We start from the raw sequence: 18,809 nt of genomic DNA, 5'->3' as shown, positions 1-18,809 counted from the left end.
AAAGCATGTGCTAACTACGGCACATACAGAAATGCGCTCACTGCTCCCTTCGCTAGCACACTGAAAAAAAATTCTCGGCGTTTTTACCAAGGCCCGTTGGTACCTTTAACATCTCACTTTTTTTTACCAATTATTGGTAATTTTACCAAGACAGACTGGTAAGTTTACCAAAAAACCGGTATTTTTACTGTTTTTTTCAGGTATGAATACCACTTTTATTGGTAATCAATTCCCGGTAACTTTGCCATTTTATCTCGGTAATTCTACCACAGTCGATAAAAAATATTGGCGTTTTTACCGAGATCCAGTAAAATTACCGAGAAACTTCAATAATTTTACCGAGATTCTCGGTAAAATTACCAATTCCGTTAATGGTAATTTTACCAAGAAAAAACTGGGATCAAATAGAACTCTGAATTCTTGGTAATTTCACCCTTTTCTTAGTAAACACACCGAGATTTTTTTTCAGTGCACGGCAGAATTTCCATGCGAGTGCGCGCGAGTGGGCTAAATTCGGTTTCATGTAGCGGCTCCACGAGTAATTCATCGTATCCAAAACGGAGGTATGTAACTCCATCCCAAGGTTGCAAAATAGACTCAAACAAATATATAATTTTGATATTTGATATGAAACAAATATAAACAAAGAATGCCCTGTGCAATTTTCCTCCAAAATCGTTCTGATTTTTGCAGAGGCAACATCAGAAGAAAAATCCATTAATTTTCAGTTGGAAATGCCCTATATTCTCGTTGTGAAAATGCAATTTGTGAGGGGAAATTTGGCAACACTGAAATGTAGTTAGGTTCTCTCGTCAGAAGACGACGAATAAATTGACTGTGTCGTCAATTGATAAGGGCTCCGCTCTTTCTGTTTTAGTCTGTAAAGAAATACACTAATCCAGTATTTATCATGCTTTATTTCTCCTTACCATATTTTTACACGCACTATACATATTTATTTCACACTGATGATTACACACTAAGTATTATTGTGAACTCTCCAGCACACGCAGGGCTAAAGCAATTTGCCTCCAGTGACACATGGACGAACATGAAAATCGGCGAATCTTTGATTTTAAACACGATCATGGGACTTGACGCCCCGAGAAATATTTTAAGCCGCTTATGATTTTATCTTTTCCAATTTTAGAAATTACTGCCCTGGTGCCTTACATTTTTTTCTTTGGTTTGCCGCACTAATAACAAATATATTTGCTTATACAATATCGAAAGCTTACTTCGTGCAAATCATTGACAAAATGTGTTGTCTTATCATGTTCGGCTAGAAACTGATCGAAAAATCTACAATGCGTACCAAAATACGTTTACCTTACCAATTAATCCATGTTGTCAGTAAACAGAAATTCGAAGGTACGCGTAAAATGCGTGTGTTGCACGATGCACGAAGATGAAGAGGATGGTAGTGGTCACTAACTCTCAGAGTATTCAGCAAAAATGATCTCATATAGAGCTAAAGTGGCTAGATTCACAACCGGTCTATGCCTATAGAGTGCTTGAAAGGGTCCCTCTCAAACTTTTAAGATTTTCTCCTTGTGATACATTATTGAAGACATTTTTTCTATAAAGAATGTTGACACAAACTAAAGGTAGCTACAATTTTTTTTCTCGAGTTATCCTCAATCTAAGTTCAAAACAAGCCTATTTTCAAAATAACACAAATCTTGTTCAAAAAATCTCAAGGGCGCGAATCTCTTGGCATGAAGTATTCTTTCGTGGAAGACATCGTCAAAAATCTTATCTATTCATACTTCTGTTTATTGATGAATCTCAGCTCCGTATGATTACCTACTTAAAAATTACCCTGTTTTATAAACCTCAATTGAATATCTCTTCAGGGCAAAACATCGTAGTGACCTCGAGTTTGTGCCAACAAATTGTCCCCCATAATAATTTTTCCAATGATTACCTATCACAAAAGCAGGGAGTGGTTCCTGTCCGCATGTTTTGTCTTAGGTTAGTGCTGTAATTACTAGACTGTTATTATTGACCAAGAGATACTCCTAAAGTTTCGTTTGGAGACAAGCGTGCGGATCGACGTGTAAAAATTGGGGGGGGGGGGGGGCAGGGACTTTTTGGATACCCCTAGTAACTATCACTATTCTCTTTACTATCCATGTGCTGTACTAAGGCAGATGCTCATGGAAGCAAATAGCTGGTAAAACGCATTATCAGCTATGCTTACACTAATTGTCGCATATCGATAGCTAGCGATGGCGCTGTTAGCCAGGCTAACATGCGAAACCACGTATCTCCGTTTGCGAAGTTGGAAACTTCCCATCACACTTTCTTTTTTCCTCGGGATACTAAGAAGTAAATGTTATTTCTTGAAAATTTTCTGAATCATTCTTCTCTGTAAAAAAGAATATTCGTGTATAACTAGTTAGGCGGCAGCCACCCGTCGGTTTTTTTTTTTTTTTTTTTTTTTTTTTTTTTTTTTTTTTTATTGCGTCTCGTCATTTTAGGGGGAGTTTTTTAGGATTGGGCCGAGGTGGCTACCGCCACCTAGAATTCTGTGTGCATTTTAAGCTATCGGGTTTGCGTGTCCGTGTATCTCTTCGAAAAAATGAAAGAGGGGCGTGAATTTATGAAACATTGCAATTAGGATATGCGGTTTCGCACTTTGGCCATCGAGGTGCCTCTCAGAAAATAAAAATTAAAAATAATAATTAGTCAATTATTATAATGTGACTTCGGTCGCGTCTCTCCAGAGAATGAAAAATTGCTTGTAGAATCTACTTGGTCCTATAGTTTCGAATGTTTCGATGGTCCCAATCTGCTTGATGTGTGCCGTAAATTTTATGACTTCCAGGAGACGCCAACGTGGTATCCACGAATCTGCTTTGAGAATGGTGTCCTTGACACCACAGAGGCACACAACTTTGCTCCTCTGACGCAAGGGCGTATCTCAATTTCAACGTGACGCCTGTTTTACATATAAGTCCATGCTTTCTGGGGCTCATGCAAATATCGAGATACGTCCTTACGCCAGAGGAGCAAATGATAACGTCGGATCCTCTGTGAAAATTTATCCTCTTAGCGGGAATGATGTGTCACAAACGGAGTACCTTGGCAATGCCGATTAGTCACCGAAAAAGACCGGTGATTCCACCAGACGGTTAGAACCTCCTTCCTTGCACAGCAGCCAGTATGTGTCCAAAACACCCTTTCCCTAAATAGTGAAAAAGTTGAATCAATTATAAGCCCTTAAATGAATTATAGTTTTTGGTTTTTACCAAATGAGTTCAAAAGTTACGTAACGCTCTAAGGGGGAGGTATGAGTCTGCGTGACGAAACGTTACAAGAGGGAGGGAGATCAAAAATGCTGCAAAACTGCGTTACGTAATTTATGGACGCCTTTAAAGAGCATTTTCACAGGCACGTGTTATGAAAATTCTTCAGGGAAATAATGCACCTAAAGTTTGGTCTTTATCTTTCACTTCCATACTATGTGCTATAGTAACGAAATGATTAGTTAAAATTTCAGAACTCACTTTAAACCTACTTACGTTTAAACTTCAAAAGTATTGTTCTTCCCTCATTCTCTTAGAAAAATGCGTAAGTTAAAGTTTCAAATTAGCCTGTAATTAGCAAAATAAAAATTTTCCCACCAAAAGAATGGTCTCAGAGCTTTAGAACAGATTTTAACCCTTCGTTTTGACATCCCAAAAATAGATTTTATCATTCCACTTATCGAGAAAATCAGTTTTTCGTCACTCTTTTCTAGGGACGCCTTTCTCCCAGAAACCGATTTAGTCGTAAAGTTCGTTTAACTGTACTTGCGGCGCATTGAACGCATTGATTGATCTTCATTTTGCAATAAGGAATTATTATGTTTGCCGCATTTCAGAAACCACATAATATATCATTAGGTTCCCTAAACAGATAGATGCTTATGTAGATGTGCCGAAAATAGTAGTTCCTAATTACATGATGTAGTCCAACAAATACGTAACGCTTTAAGGGGTGGTTCGAGATATTGACCGCACGGAAAGTGAAGTTTCTATTTCATCAATTACGTATTAGTCAACGTGACAGTAAGGGAAAATGACGTTTAGCGGCTGTTGCAGCAGATAGGTGACGTCATCCATTCTTCCATCATCCAATCTTCCATCAGAAATGTGACTGACCTACCTTGATGTCTACAAAGCCCCTGTGTTCAGTTCGGAACCCTCCGACCCTATCCAGAGCTTGCTTCATCTCCATACTGATATGAATTCTCAAAGCTGCAACAAAAGAAGTAAAACGCGGGCAAAATTATCAGGATTATCTCACGGAGGGAAAGGAATCATGGGGGCAACCCAACAAACTGTCACACGTGACAAAAATGCATGAGCGACAGGGTGGCATGAAACGAAAGAAAGAAATGAAAGATTGGAAATTTTAGTGAAATATTTCATGAAATTTCACGAGGCTGTGAAATATTTCATATTTTTCAGGGCCAGAGTATGCAACCCGCACTCAAACACCCAAAAATAGAGGAAAATCACGATTTGTAAAACCTTCGTAACATAAAAAGGAACTCGTATTTTTCAATATCCTTCATAAATTTCGTAAATTTCATGAAATATTTCACGTGAAATTTCAAGATTTTATTTTTCATAAAATTTTGCCACCCTGATGAGCGAGCTCCGAGCTCTCGCAACTCTGATAAGGCCGGCCGTTTTCCGATATCTTTGGCACTATCGGAGCGCTTAGTGGCATCAAGATGGTACCGATAGCTCATCTGCCAGAATTCATTTGAACACCCCTAAGTTTCGGTAACAATATTGGTACTTATAACAGGACCGACTCGAATGAATCGGTGGCATAAAATCAGCATGGTGACTGATTGAAGGAGACTGAGAATTCAGGTTGGGCCTGAGATCAGACATGATCATGAATTAAAAAATGAATAAAATCTCGTAATTTCTCGCAATACACAGTTCAACGTGTAAGAGTATTCGACGTCATGACCAAAGAGGCCGTCCAAAAATTACGTAAGGCTCTCAGAGGGGAGGGGGGTTCTATTGCCAAATTTAACTGGGCAATTTAATTTTTAAGAAGAGATCGTTTGTGCGGATTTCTTTAGAAAAAGTTAAGAAATTTGCGTCGTACTATTCAGAAAATTCACTGTTTGGAAAAAAACCCGTGCAAGTCGGCAATCGCATAACTCGTTTGCGGTGTCTGAAAATCTCCGCCTCTATGTTATTTTTTTAAAGGAGAACAAATTGACATAACTCCTTGAAGTTTTTGCAGAATTTTCTTCGCACAGTGAAGAAAAATCACGGCAGTTTCAAATAATTTCCGTTGGTTAGTTTTCCGTTTAAAAAATAAAGTATGACAGGAAGTCTGCGACGTCGCAAACCGAGTTATCGACGGTGAAACTACCAAACCATGTATCTCGGTTTGCGACGTCGCAGACTTCCTGTCATACTTTATTTTTTAAATGAAAAACTACTTACCATCCAGTCTTGAAAATTTCTGTGATTTTTCCTCTTTGTGCGGAGAAAATTCCGTGAAAATTTCAAGGAATGATATTGATTTGGTCTACTTCAAAAAAATAAAATGTGAGCGTAGATTTTTAAACACCGCAAACGAGATACGTGGTTTGGTAGTTTCACCGTCGTTATGTGATTGCCGACTTACACCGTCGATTTGGCAATAGCTGATGTGGCTGAGAGCTTTACTGGTCGGCAGAACTGATTCGGGGCATCCGGTCGGGTCGAGTGCTGGGGTGGGCCGATTCTGAGCGGAGCGTTGATTTTCCCCCTTTCCCGCCTTTTCTTATCTCACTTTCTGCTAACACCTGACCAAATATTCACGAGAGAATCGAACGTAATCTTGTCGCTTCGATGGGGCATGAATGTTCGTTCGCTCGCTCTCTCTCTCTCTCTCTTTCATCTATCCTTCACTGAAAAAAACGTTTCCTAAATTCAAGGCGACGACGCCGTGTTGACCTATTCTTCGTTCATTAATTCCGTCCGTTGAGCCCTTGTCCCTGTGAGAGGACTTCTAATACACGGACCGCGTTTAGGAACCAAGCCATATTATCTATTGCCATATTTAAGTGGGAAATTCAATTGTTTTCAAGAGAGCGTGTATGAGGATTCTTTTGAAATTGTTAAGGAATTTGCTTCGTACTATGCAAAACAATCGCTGACATCGGCACGAAAATCCGCAAAAACCGTTGTCACGTAAAAAAATAAGTTGCCCGATTAAATTTGGCAATTGCCAATGTGGCTTGGTTTCTTTCTGCTTAACGTGGTCTATACTAGCTTTAAAAAAAAATCGGATCAACAGAGCGAAATATCCTCACCATTGATTAACGATGATGAAATTAGAAAAATAAATAATAAATGGGGGAGACATTGTGAATTTCCTCTAAAACTGTCAGTGTCACATTTGGATGGAGGAGTGGGTGATGGGGGTGATGAGATGGGTGTAAAGTTGGAAGTTTACCATCAAAAGGAGCGATTTTTTTTTTTTTTTTTTTTTTTTTTTTTTTTTTTTTTTTTTATTTATTAATTATGACTTTTAGACTCAGCATCAATAGACAAATGCAATGGAATGAAAAAATTGAACATCGCATCGGTGCGGGGACAAGATTCCATATGCGGGTGTGCAGGGTATTCCAAATTTTTCAATTTTTCTACAAACAGAGCAAGTCAAAATGATCGATTTGTGTCATGAAAAATTTCACGGTACTCTTAATGTAATCAACCTAGAAAGAAAATAAGAAGAGATAAAAACACACGTACCCTCGCCTGTAGACTCCATCCGCGATGCTGTATTGACTGTATCTCCAAACAGGCAGTATCGAGGCATTTTTGAACCCACAATACCTGGAAAGTTTCGAATTGGTAGGAGTAAAATTTTATAGAATCAGTTGAAATATTAATAAAACTATAGCGATTCAGTGTGCCGCCTTTTAATTGTTTGGTTAAAATTATACTGTCTTTCAGAATGAAATTTCATTTAATTTACATGATTGGTGGCAGTTGGAATGCTTGAAAGTTGACAACACTGTTTTCCCTCCATTTAAATGTATGTAAAACAGTCGATTCGAGGCAAGCTGCCTTATCTATAATCGATATTTTCCATGGATTTCAATGGAGGAAAAACAGTGTTGCCAACTTGCAAAATCGCCACTAATAGGTGGTTTTCTTTACAAAGCGAGTATTTTCTGTAGCGCAACTCTACTTAAGAGGAAAGAGTATTCATTTCTTGTAATTAGTCCCATTTTTCTCCGTTTTTAGACTCCTTACATACGGCAAAGATGGAAATATAACCGTATATTTTAATCTACCCCCGTTTTTTTGTAGTAGGATGTAAATAATGAAACATTCACCTGCGACAACTGGTCCAGTGTGAACGCCAATCCGAATTTGCAGCCGCTCATTATCTCGATGTGGGACCTTCACTTCTGCTGAACCATAGAGTAGATCCAGTGCCATTGCCGCAATTTCTGTTACATGTTTATCCCCTGAAAGAGCGATAGAAAACTATTCAAGTTGTAAAAATTTAAATAAATCTCGTAAAGAAATTGGACTGCATTTTGCAATTTGGAACTACATTTTCAGGCTAATCCTTAAAAGCACCAATCTGCTAGGGAAACTTATAGCACACATGATGTTTCTAATATGAGCCAGAAATTGTAGTTCCTACTTGCTAAATGCAGTCCAATTGATCTTTTGCTCGAAACCTATACAGCTGTGCTAAGGAGAAACGTCGTATAAACATTCGAGAGTTGCCAAAGCTCCTCCAACAGAATGTTTAGTTCTTAGGGAAGCTATCTATATTTTCTCTTCAATTTTTTAGACACTTTGAATCTGATTATGAATGCAATACTCTGGAAAATTGGAGGAAAAAGATTCCCAGACTTCCCTATAGAAATTTGTATTTTATGAAAGGAAATTGAGCAACATCTGAAGGCTTTTGTACTACGTTCTTCCTTAGCATGGTAGCGTATTAAAACAATTTATCTTTTGTTTAAAAAAAAAGAAACAAAATTGATTGGATTCACTGATTTTTTCAAAACGAAGCTGATATCTACTATATGGCAAGGAACAACCAAACAATGCTGATAAAAGAAAAATGAGTGACAACCCACTCAATATTTTTTCAATTTGCACGAATATTTTTTCATTTATGAACACGAGACTGATTCGCCTAAGGTTCCTTAATCTATCATGAAAGTGATCATAAAGCATAAAAGTCATCTAATCTAATACACTTTTTTGATGTGTGGCTGCGCTCCATATACCTATATCTTTTTACTTCCTCACTACCCTACGGTGGAGGAAGTATTGTCATCCTCCAAGGGGAAAAATAAAAAAAGTTGAAATTTCATCATTTTTCCCCCCTTTTCATGTTCCAAGTCGGAGGCCAAGAGTCACGGATTCAAAAGTAAAATTGCTGGTTCATGTCTCAAAAATTATAGGGAAGTCCTCACGAATTAAGTGTTCTTGTCACTAGTCGTCCCCCCTGTGACGTATATAAAGGGCGTACCTTTAATTTCACGTGAACCCTGTTCTCCGTATAACTCTATTCTTCCCGTGGCTCATGTCGAAATAGAGGAACACCCTTTACGTCAGACGTTCGAGAAGCAACGTGGTGACGAAGTGGGGGAAAGCATTTTATATTTTCCCTTTGAATTCAAAATAATGATTGAGCTTTTACTTTAAATACTCATGTATAAGTGAAGTCAATCTTACCATTTTTGTCAGGTAATCCTGAGGCAACCATGTACGAGTCACCAATCGTTTCAACCTTGTAAACATCATAACGTTCTATACGGGCGTCGTACAACTTGTAAATTACGTTCAAGAATGTCACAACCTGGGTAAAAAACAGACTCATCATTAATAGCATATTTTTTCATCCAATACGTACACAATCTTTTCCCTCTAGCCGTTTCTGCTTACTCTTTTACTTACTGATTTACTCATTTATTTGTGATAGTGCGGGCCACATTTTTTCATAGTGGTTTCTCATTTGTTTCTTTAGACCTCTAGCTTGCTCTCAATTTTGCTTAAACCGGATGGTGCAGCGTGTCTAAATAGTGCATACTACGAAAACTTTATCTGTTGAATTTGTGCTGAAATTATATTTGTACGCAACCCCTCTCGATGCGAAAAACGTATGTGAACGTATGCAGCATTGCAGCGTGCAGCCTTATCAGAGACAATCGTTTTAATTTATGTTGAGTTAAAAATCGATGTTGGCTGTTGATTGATTTTATCTTTTTGACTTCCGTATCTTGCTACCTTTCTGTTTTACAAACTACTGTTAGTCTGTAGACATGGCCATTTCGAGACTCTTTGTCCTCGTAAATTATTGGTCCTTACAATCTGAAAAATAGTCATTCTCGCGATGAAAAGTCCGCAAAAGTGAAAAAAAAAAATCATATCTTTGTGACCGGATGATGAATACCTAGTTACCCAAAATAACCATCGACTACTTAACCGTTTTGTGAAACAGAAAGTGCGATGAGTCAACGTGATAAAATCAATTATGTTAACAGCCCGTTAAAAAAGGCAAAAAGTCAACCCAAGTGGAGGATTTACATTATATTGTTACCTCGTGTGGCGTGATGTCGGCAGCAATTTCTGTGAATCCGACTATATCGCTGAAGTAAATTGTCACCGACTCATAAAACTCAGCCGAGACCTGGGTGCGGAAAATTCAATTATTAGCCACAAAATACAGCATATCTCTAGTTTTGGGTAGACAAGTAATGATTCTAAAACAATGATTAGAAAAGTAACCTGAAATTTTTTCAATCGATTGATTGATCAGAGACATGAGTTGGTCGAGGAAAGATTGAGTTTAAAATCTGCATGGGGCTTGTTTAAATTTTGCATGCATACTTTTTTTGAGCTTGACTCTAAGGCAATAGTAAATGGTCATTGGTGCCGGCCTTAATGAGGAAAGGCTTTATAATTCAAATGATCTTCGGACTAAATAGATCACATTGAGCAGAATTACGAACCAACGCAAATTTTCTTTTCATGTTTCATTTTTTCACAAGAAAATAAAGCAGCGTTTTGCCTTGAAACTCTTCGCATAAATATTTTCGGAGAAATTCAAGAACATTTTCGAGGCCTTATTTTGCTCTCTTTGAAAACCAACCTGGGTGAAAAGACAAAAGTAGACATAGGTACCTTTCTCCGGTGCTTAAGTTGTTTTGCAACGCTTGGTGGCAACATTTGGTATAGGAGATTATCACTTTTATGTTTTTCTTTTTTGAGCTCTTTGGCTTTTTGAGCTAGATGTGCTGCATACATCTGAAAACGACGGAGAGGAAAAATGCCGATAAGTTATGCTCACCATAGTTTGTATGCAAGACTTTTTATTTTATGAACGAATGACCATTTTTATTAGCATACCGGTAGAGAATTTGATTTAAAAATTAGTCATAAGTGAAATTCCGCTCCGTACTTGGCAGAAAAAATTGTTAGCGTCAAAGAAACAAGAATGCAATACTTAAACGGCGTCTCCTAAAACTATTCCTGCCTCATTCTTTAATTATGTTTTTCAATTAGGGTACATACATCTGTTGTGGTTAGGGTTAGGCCACCTTCCGAAATAAATTCAGTCTCTCTCCCCCCCTTCCCACCTCTCTCTTTGTTTCTTTCCTCCTCCTCCTCCTCCTCCTCCTCCTCCTCCTCCTCCTCCTCCTCCTCCTCCTCCTCCTCCTCCTCCTCCTCCTCCTCCTCCTCCTCCTCCTCCTCCTCCTCCTCCTCCTCCTCCTCCTCCTCCTCCTCCTCCTCCTCCTCCTCCTCCTCCTCCTCCTCCTCCTCCTCCTCCTCCTCCTCCTCCTCTTCACCACTACGTTCACGTTCTTGCCGAACGGATGAGGGCTGAGAGCAGACGCAATTTTCTGCTGCTTTGCTAAGAAAGACTAAAACCGTCCATCACCATCTCAATGAAGTATTCATTCTTTTATGATTATTTTTCCATAAAATTGCCAAGATACACAAGAATAAATCGCAAATGAAATCCTCCAATTAATACAGCCGCATACAGTGAGAAGTTTTCCAAAAATTTCGTATTTTTCAGAAATAAACTCATCTAACCTCCGAATTATCTCGCGGCATTTTCTCTAATAGCATTTCTCATTGTGCGTTACTTCAGAAAATTTTTCACCCCAATTTGCAATTATTTTTCATGTACTCGGCACAATGGTTTTTGTATGACCCAACCTTTTCAAATCGGCATTAGAAGAAATTGTGGTCATCGCAAGAAACGGATGTGCAAATACCTGGATTGTAGCTACAGCATTTCGCACCAGCACGATAATGATCGGTGATATGACTAGAACAGACACCAAGATTGTTGAACCTAATACTTGCTGATTATAGGCTTCCAAAAGATCCTTTGCTACCCACTCTCTGAAAAAAACATTATTGACACGAGATTAACTACTGAAAAGAGCCTTTAGAAGAATTTCTGTGTATTTAGTGCATCGTTGTTTCGTTAAACATTTTAAGTTGCTTCTTTTACAAGGCATTAAAAACTCACAAACTTTTTAATTGAACCGAGAAGTTTTCCAACGTTAAAATTGATGTATACACATACAAAATGCAATGTACATGTCGCAGGCAATCAGCTACCCCGGAATTTTGAAAGCCAGCGGTGAAACATGTACTTATAAACGACACTATTCATGAAATAAAAATAAAATAAAATAAGAGAGCAAAATGAGAGCACTATTTACTGCACCTACACTTCAAACGGACCCGATTTCCTCCTTTAAGGTACGATAGTCAATGGAAAACTCCGGAAGTCAGGTAGTGCAATCCGTGACCTTTTGTTGGACTTTATAGTTCTCCGATCGAGCCGAAACCAAGCTAGTCCGCTTGGAAATGACCCGCTGAGTCGGATTTTCTGATCGGAAAAGCTCCACGAGTCCGCGGTAGCGACAAAAACGCACTTTTGCAACAGGGCCAGAAACACTCGTTTTCGCCGCCGTTTCTCGGCTTAGGGAGCTCCGGCGAGTCTCGGGACCGGGCGCAATCGACACTAATCTCGACATTTTTTCCCCCTCCGAAATCGAGAAAAATCCACAGGCAGGGGTACGTACCATGGACTAAATTTTAAGGGTCAAAATTGAAAGGTCGAATGGACAACTGAATCAAGGCCCCGACAAAGCGTGAAGTATTACGAAAAAATGAAGGCGCTCCGAGTCGAGATTGTGTTTTTGTAGGTCATTACCAATGCATCCCCCTCATAATGCCGATGTATATTACTATGATTGGTTATTGAAACCGATAGAGCGGCTTGCTGGCGATTGCAAAAACAAAGAAAAAATATGTCTTAACCATTTTCCTAGGTTGGGGAATAAACTGGTCACATCAAGAAAGCACTTTCTGCGCCAAGCAAAATAGGAGTGATAGGAAAAGTTTTATTACCACAAACAAATTTTCTGAGGTTTCCAGTTTTTTGCTAAATCTTGATTTTTTTCCCCTGATTTGAAAAATAGAAAATGTTTTCCAAAACTCCTCGCGTACCTAACCATGGTCTTATTACACATGGTATGTAGAACATGGGTTGATTTCTTTAAACATAAATATGAAGAGTTGTCAAAGAAATCAAGTTTTTCCATGTTTTCTCGAACCCTAATTTTCAGCGGTTACGACCTTCTTCAAATAAGCGGTTCAATTGGTGTACTGAGAACACAACTCATAATAACAAATCAAACATCCGTTTACCTAATGATAAAGAGCATATCGACGGTGAAACTACCAAACCACGTATCTCGGTTGCGGTGTTTAAAAATCTACGCTCACATTTTATTTTTTTAGAGTAGACCAAATCAATATCATTCCTTGAAATTTTCACAGAATTTTCTCCGCACGAAGAGGAAAAATCACAGAAATTTTCAAGACTGGACGTTCAGTAGTTATTCATTTAAAAAATAAAGTATGACAGGAAGTCTGCGACGTCGCAAACCGAGATACGTGGTTTGGTAGTTTCACCGTCGATATGTTTTTATTTTTGTCATGGGAATCGAAAAATTATTTCACTTACTTTATAAGCCGACGTAGATGTTTGACTAACTCTCTAAGATCTTCCGCGTATTTGCCGATGGAGTCGAAGTATTCAATGGCTGCTGTTATGTTGGGCGCTATCGGTGCATTTTTGAAAATCTCATCTCTCCTGAGGAGGAATACGAAAAAGTAAAAAAAAATTAAAGCATACCTCGTTCCTTATAAAGTCTAAACTCGATTTTAAGTGATAGATAAATGCGTTTTAGGCTATTGATTTTAGGTGTAAGGAAAGGCATTTAGACTTCATACCATATACACTGGAAAAAAACACATTGGATTCTAGCGTCCAGACTCTTAAAAACATCGACAAGAAAAAATACTCTTGATTCAATCAGATTTAAGCTTAAATCAAGAACCCAGCCTCTTAATTTGAGCGGATTTCCTTTTGATTTAAGCTTAAATCTGATTGAATCAAGAGTCCTTTTTCTTGTCAATGTTTTCAAGAGTCTGGACTCTAGATCCAATGTGTTTTTTTTCCAGTGTGAAACAGTTGAATTTTACAACGTGCGTCATATTTTAATCGACTTTCTTTTAAAACGATCAAACTAAAGTTAAAAAATAATTTAATAAATATATACACTGTTAAAAATCGAGGAGCGACATTAAGTGCCGGAGTCTATATACCGTCTAAAAGCCGCAAGTGATATCTATGAAGGCGAAGTGAAATTAGCACCATAAAAGCGTATGGCACTACGGAAAAGAGTAGATTCCGCTCCCTTAGAGTGTAAGTCATTCCGTAAGAAGAATGCATTCAGCTCCGCATTCATATCAGTCGGACTTTTTGGATGCTATGTAGAATCCGGCACTGAATTTCACTCCAAAATCTTTGGTGCATTAACTCTGTATTGCACATACGACATTGCGAGACATCGAAATGCATTTAATTATGTTATGCCAGGAGAGGAGATAGAAGATCGATAGCGGTCCCCAATACGAACCCCAAACTGAAAACTTTTTTCGTAGTTTGCTTCTCGCACCAATCGAAAGAAAACTAGTTTGTTGACGTAGGACAATGGAGATGTTGCACGTGTGAGGAATTTGCGATTTGACTATAGGTAGATTCTTCTGTACAAGTTCGCGAGAAACACGATGGTGCCACTGGTTTTCTCTGAAATCAACTCCCAAGCTCAAAAAAACCTCTCAAGTTGAGGCCAATATGGAGGAGATATCCCACCCTACCCTGAGAGTCCACGTCTACATCAACGACAAACTCTCCATGCAAAGATAGGGAGCAAATACATCGACAGGGCTGCCACTTCATTTGGGGACTCTAAAACTGAAAACACGGCAACCCTGCTAATGTATTTGTTCCCTAGCTTTGCATGGAGAGTTTGTCTTGATGTAAAGGTGGACTCTCAGGGTAGGGCGGGATATCCCCTTCATTTTGGCCTCACTTTGAGAGCTTTTTTTGAGCTTGGGAGATGTTTCAGAGAAAACCAGTGGCACCATCGTGTTTCTCGCGAACTTTTACATAAGAATCAACAGTCAAATCGCTAATTCCTCACACATGCAACATCTCCATTATTGATGTGCAACTCACCTTTCAATCATCTGTAAGTAATTGAGGGATCTTTTAGTTTGATTTTCGTACAAGTCCTTGATCAAAGGGAGAAAGGTGAAAGTATCATCGAGAAGCACGAAAGCGATTGCGTCGTGATGGACGAAGCGAATGAACTGCCGTTGTTGGAGCACCCCGCTTGCGTAGTATTTGATGCCGTAGGCCAGAGCAGCCCCGAAATTTTCGATGCTGCGCAGTAAATTCTTGAAAGCTATAAGATTCCTGGAAACATCATCAATGAGAATTCAGGATGTAAGGGAAAATCCTGTCCCTGCTCTCCACGTGGGCCGATCGTTGGAAGAGTAAAAAGTAAAAAGTAAAAGAATAAAATCATGCCCAGCGGGCCGATTATTGAGATTGATAGACAAAGCTATAGACAAAGAAGACATAGGGGGTATAAAGCAATCCTGTTGGTTGAAATGGGTGGTTCTCATAGACCGAGGGGGAAAATGATAGACTAACTGTCGGGTCTCTCGTAGGTTGCCGTTAGTTAGTCTGTTACGTACCTCCTTTGTCCATTGCAACCACCCGCTTCTACCAATAGGATCCCTCCAAATCCTTTTTGTCTTCTTTGTCTATTGCTTTGTCTATCAATTTCAATATTCAGCCCGCTGAACCTTAGACTGAAAATCTGTAGGCCCCCTCATACACACATTGTTTACGTTTACAGGCCAGGCCCGTTGGCTCCATGTCGCCATGTAGCCGCCCCCCCCCCCCCCCCCCCGCCCACTTCTGAAAGTCAAACTGGACCACCAGACAAGGTGAAAATTTTAATTTATTGTATAAAATTATGCTCTTGGCGTAGAATGCCTGATGCGCGAAGCGCCTCGCGCGGGGGGGGGGGGGGGGGGGGAGGGTTGGACCGTGAGGCGGTCAGTTTTGACATTGTTATGTATTTTTTATCATCAAAATTTCACGCAGAACACGGTTCATACAACGGAGGTTACTACTCAAACAAGATATCAGCTGTTTTCGATGCATTTCGAACTTCCCACTAATTGAAAAAGGAATTATCTATTTGAGTTGCATCGCAAACTGAACGTTACCGTGGCAATGTGTGCGATATGAAAATATGACAACCGGTCTTAATCTCGGCGCTTCGGCTCAGCTACTGCACGCTGCTTACGCTTTAGACAACACAGGGTGAGGAAGGAAAACTACGAGATTGAAAAGCCTGTCGAAACCGTTGTAGTGCGTGATTTGGTTCAAGTAGACTCATGTTTCTTTTTTTTTTTTTTTTTTTTTTTTTTTTTTTTTTTTGTGAGCGGGAAATTCAAATTATTCGTGAACAATGCGAAAAACGTCATTGTCTTTGTTTGGAGTTGCTATCAGTTATGTTTGTCGCGAGAAGCGTGCTCTACGTAAAAATTTTGAGGAGGAGATATCGACGGTGAAATTACCAAACCACGTATCTCGGTTTGCGACGTCGCAGACTTCCTGTCATACTTTATTTTTTAAATGAAAAACTACTTAACGTCTAGTCTTGAAAATTTCTGTGATTTTTCCTCTTTGTGCGGAGAGAATTCTGTGAAAATTTCAAAGAATGATATTGATTTGGTCGACTTCAAAAAAATAAAATGCGAGCGTAGATTTTAAACACCGTAAACGAGATACGTGGTTTGGTAGTTTCACCGTCGATATGTATTAGAATGCTTAAATTCGTACATTGTCAGTGGTCCATGTTTTCTATTTTGGTACCATTTTAGCCGCATGTGCATATTTGTGTACCGCTTCCTTCATGTGTCAAACCCTCAGAACGGATTAGTGGGGGGAGGGGGGGAGAGGGGAAGAGACAAGCTCGCCCACCCATTTTGGAAATCCTTCGTTTTATCTACATGTCATACTTTAATACTATTAAATGAAACATTTTTGTATCAGCTCTTAAAATAGTAAAACAACCCTTTACCCTTCTTGGGGGAAGGGGTGGAGAAGGCAATTGAAGAAACTTACAAATGAGGTGATTTTTGGCATTGCCTGCTCATCCCGTCATTTCCCCTTATTTCATCATGTGTTGCCGTCCTCTTATCATTTGGGCCTAGGACCTGCTTTTCGTAGTTAAAATGGTTATGAAAATGGGATGGGGTAATGTTGGGGGGGGGGGGGGCGGCTTTGAAGGGTCAAAATGCTCACTAGAAAGATACTGCCGTTTTGTTCGCACAAAACTGTTGTGATAAATTCACATCAAATGTGTCGCGTCAAGTACCACGTGATTAGATTTCATACCTAAGATCCAAGGGAAACACATCCTCTGAGTAGCGAAAGAGGTGGTAAAAGGCAACGCAATGGAAAGACATAATAATACGGAAAGATAGAATAATTTCAACGTCCCGGAATTTTGTGATAATTTTGCACTGTCATAGAATATGTACAACCACATTAGTAACACTGCCCTAAGCAAAAGTGGTATACATTCTGCGGTGTACCCTTTCACTAGCAATCCACAAATTCCCTCTGCGCACTATTAGATAGCATGGCCGAAGTAAATTACAGCAGAAAAATTACCACTGTTATGGTAATTTTGACAAAACATTCAAAACAGTGAAAGTAATTTTAACAAAGACAATAAGCGCAATTTAGGTAATATCAACGAAGCATTTAGCCCAGCTGCAATAATGTATTATTAGGGTTAACACTGTGTAGTGTCCATGTACTTAAAAAAAAGAAAAAAAGAAAAAAAAAACCAAATAATTTTAAGCTGCTGACTCCGCGAATACGAGTAACGAACGCGGGCAAAAAAAAAAACGCGTCCGTCCGCTTGCGTGCGCGTCATACAAGCGCCTTCAACATCGTAGAAATACTTCAAACACTACACTGTTATACATACGTGCCAACGTGGAAATTGCCTACACTGCGCCTGCCGGTGTGCACACCATATGGATTTAGAGAGGTGCTTACCGTTCCATCCGTGATCCACGGATCGGGCGATCGAGCACATTCAGCACGCCTAGTTTTATTTAAGTGGTTTCACGCTCCGGAAAGAAAAGTGTGGTGAAAGTCATGGTGGATATAAAATGGGAAACATTATCATTCTGAATATGCTAGAATTTTGTATTCATTTTATACTTCCATGAAATATTAAGACCTGAGTATCGTGATACCCTAAGAGTAGACCACCCTATTTACGTGAGAGAGGGACGGTCAAAAGTATGAAAATAGGAGAATTCAAGATTCTGGACGTGCCATAATTTTATAGTAATTTTTACAAATAAAATGACTCGTATGGACGAGTCATTTAACTTTCCAGTCATGTCGGGTGCATTCATACGTCTGCTGTGAATCAAAAATAATTAATTACAAATCTAGAGAACCATACATTATACATTTTTCGTATGAACTTCCAAAAAATCGATAAAATGAACAAAAACAGCGTCTCGTTTACGTTAGGTGTCAATTTCACATACGTGAAAACATATTCATGAATCGATATGCTACATGTGTGTAATCATCGATTGAAGCCTTGTAACGATATCAGACAAAAAATGGCTAAAAATTAGGTGGAACCCCCCCCCCCCCCCCCCACCCTCATAACTCAGAAACCATTCCTATTCTCATGGCACCAAGTAAAACAGGTACCTTTTTTTCCCCTCCAGTCAACTTATTTCTTAATTTGTCTTATTTTCAAGTGCGCATGGTAATCTTGAAATACTGCGACTGAGATATGAGGTTACAGGATGTTAAAATAGTGTTGCGGTCTTCAGAGAAAGAAAGGCCAAAAAAAAAATCATAAAATGTTCATGAGATTCAAAAACTTGGTCCACTGAGAATTACCTAGTGCATGACTGAGGGGAGAGGCAGATGAATTTCAGAACTTGAACATCATACTTGGATACGAGGTTAATTGATGTCAGAATCTACACAAAATATAGCTTTCAAATCATCAGACCTCATTATCTCGTTTTCAGTCTTAAAAATCTCTACTCCTATCTTATTGTTTTGGAGGAAAAAAAGTCAATATCATTCTTGAGGTGTTCACCGAGTTTTCTCCGCACGGTGAAGAAAAATTACGCAAATGCTCAAGTATTGACGTTGAGTAATTTTCCATTTTAAAAGTAAAGTATGCAACATCGCAAGCCGAGATGAATAGTCTGATGGTTGCACCATCGTTATGCATCGATGTTTAATTTGTAGCACGATCTGGCATCATACGGAAAAAAAATCGGCGGGCTCGCAGATCAACATCAACAACTGTGGTTCTTAGT

At 39.0% G+C, this 18,809-nt stretch overlaps 1 protein-coding gene across 1 annotated transcript in view; it reads right to left on the bottom strand.

Annotated features, from left to right (window-relative positions):
- Positions 1-902: 902 nt before the first annotated feature.
- Positions 903-18,809, bottom strand: part of LOC109029573 (uncharacterized) — a 49,833-nt gene continuing 31,926 nt past the window's right edge. Inside the window, exons 5-14 of the mRNA XM_072296423.1 lie at positions 14,593-14,832; positions 13,033-13,161; positions 11,264-11,393; positions 10,164-10,286; positions 9,580-9,669; positions 8,715-8,838; positions 7,349-7,483; positions 6,759-6,842; positions 4,153-4,244; positions 903-3,190 (exon numbers count right to left, since the gene is read on the bottom strand). Coding sequence (XP_072152524.1) covers positions 3,101-3,190; positions 4,153-4,244; positions 6,759-6,842; positions 7,349-7,483; positions 8,715-8,838; positions 9,580-9,669; positions 10,164-10,286; positions 11,264-11,393; positions 13,033-13,161; positions 14,593-14,832 — 1,237 coding nt within the window. The 3' untranslated portion in view covers positions 903-3,100. The remainder of the gene's footprint in view (positions 3,191-4,152; positions 4,245-6,758; positions 6,843-7,348; positions 7,484-8,714; positions 8,839-9,579; positions 9,670-10,163; positions 10,287-11,263; positions 11,394-13,032; positions 13,162-14,592; positions 14,833-18,809) is intronic.

Source organism: Bemisia tabaci, chromosome 2, assembly GCF_918797505.1.
Source record: "Bemisia tabaci chromosome 2, PGI_BMITA_v3".
Lineage (NCBI taxonomy): Eukaryota > Metazoa > Arthropoda > Insecta > Hemiptera > Aleyrodidae > Bemisia > Bemisia tabaci.
The sequence above is the reverse complement of the archived record's forward strand: the minus strand, read 5'-3'. Positions and strand labels throughout refer to the sequence as shown.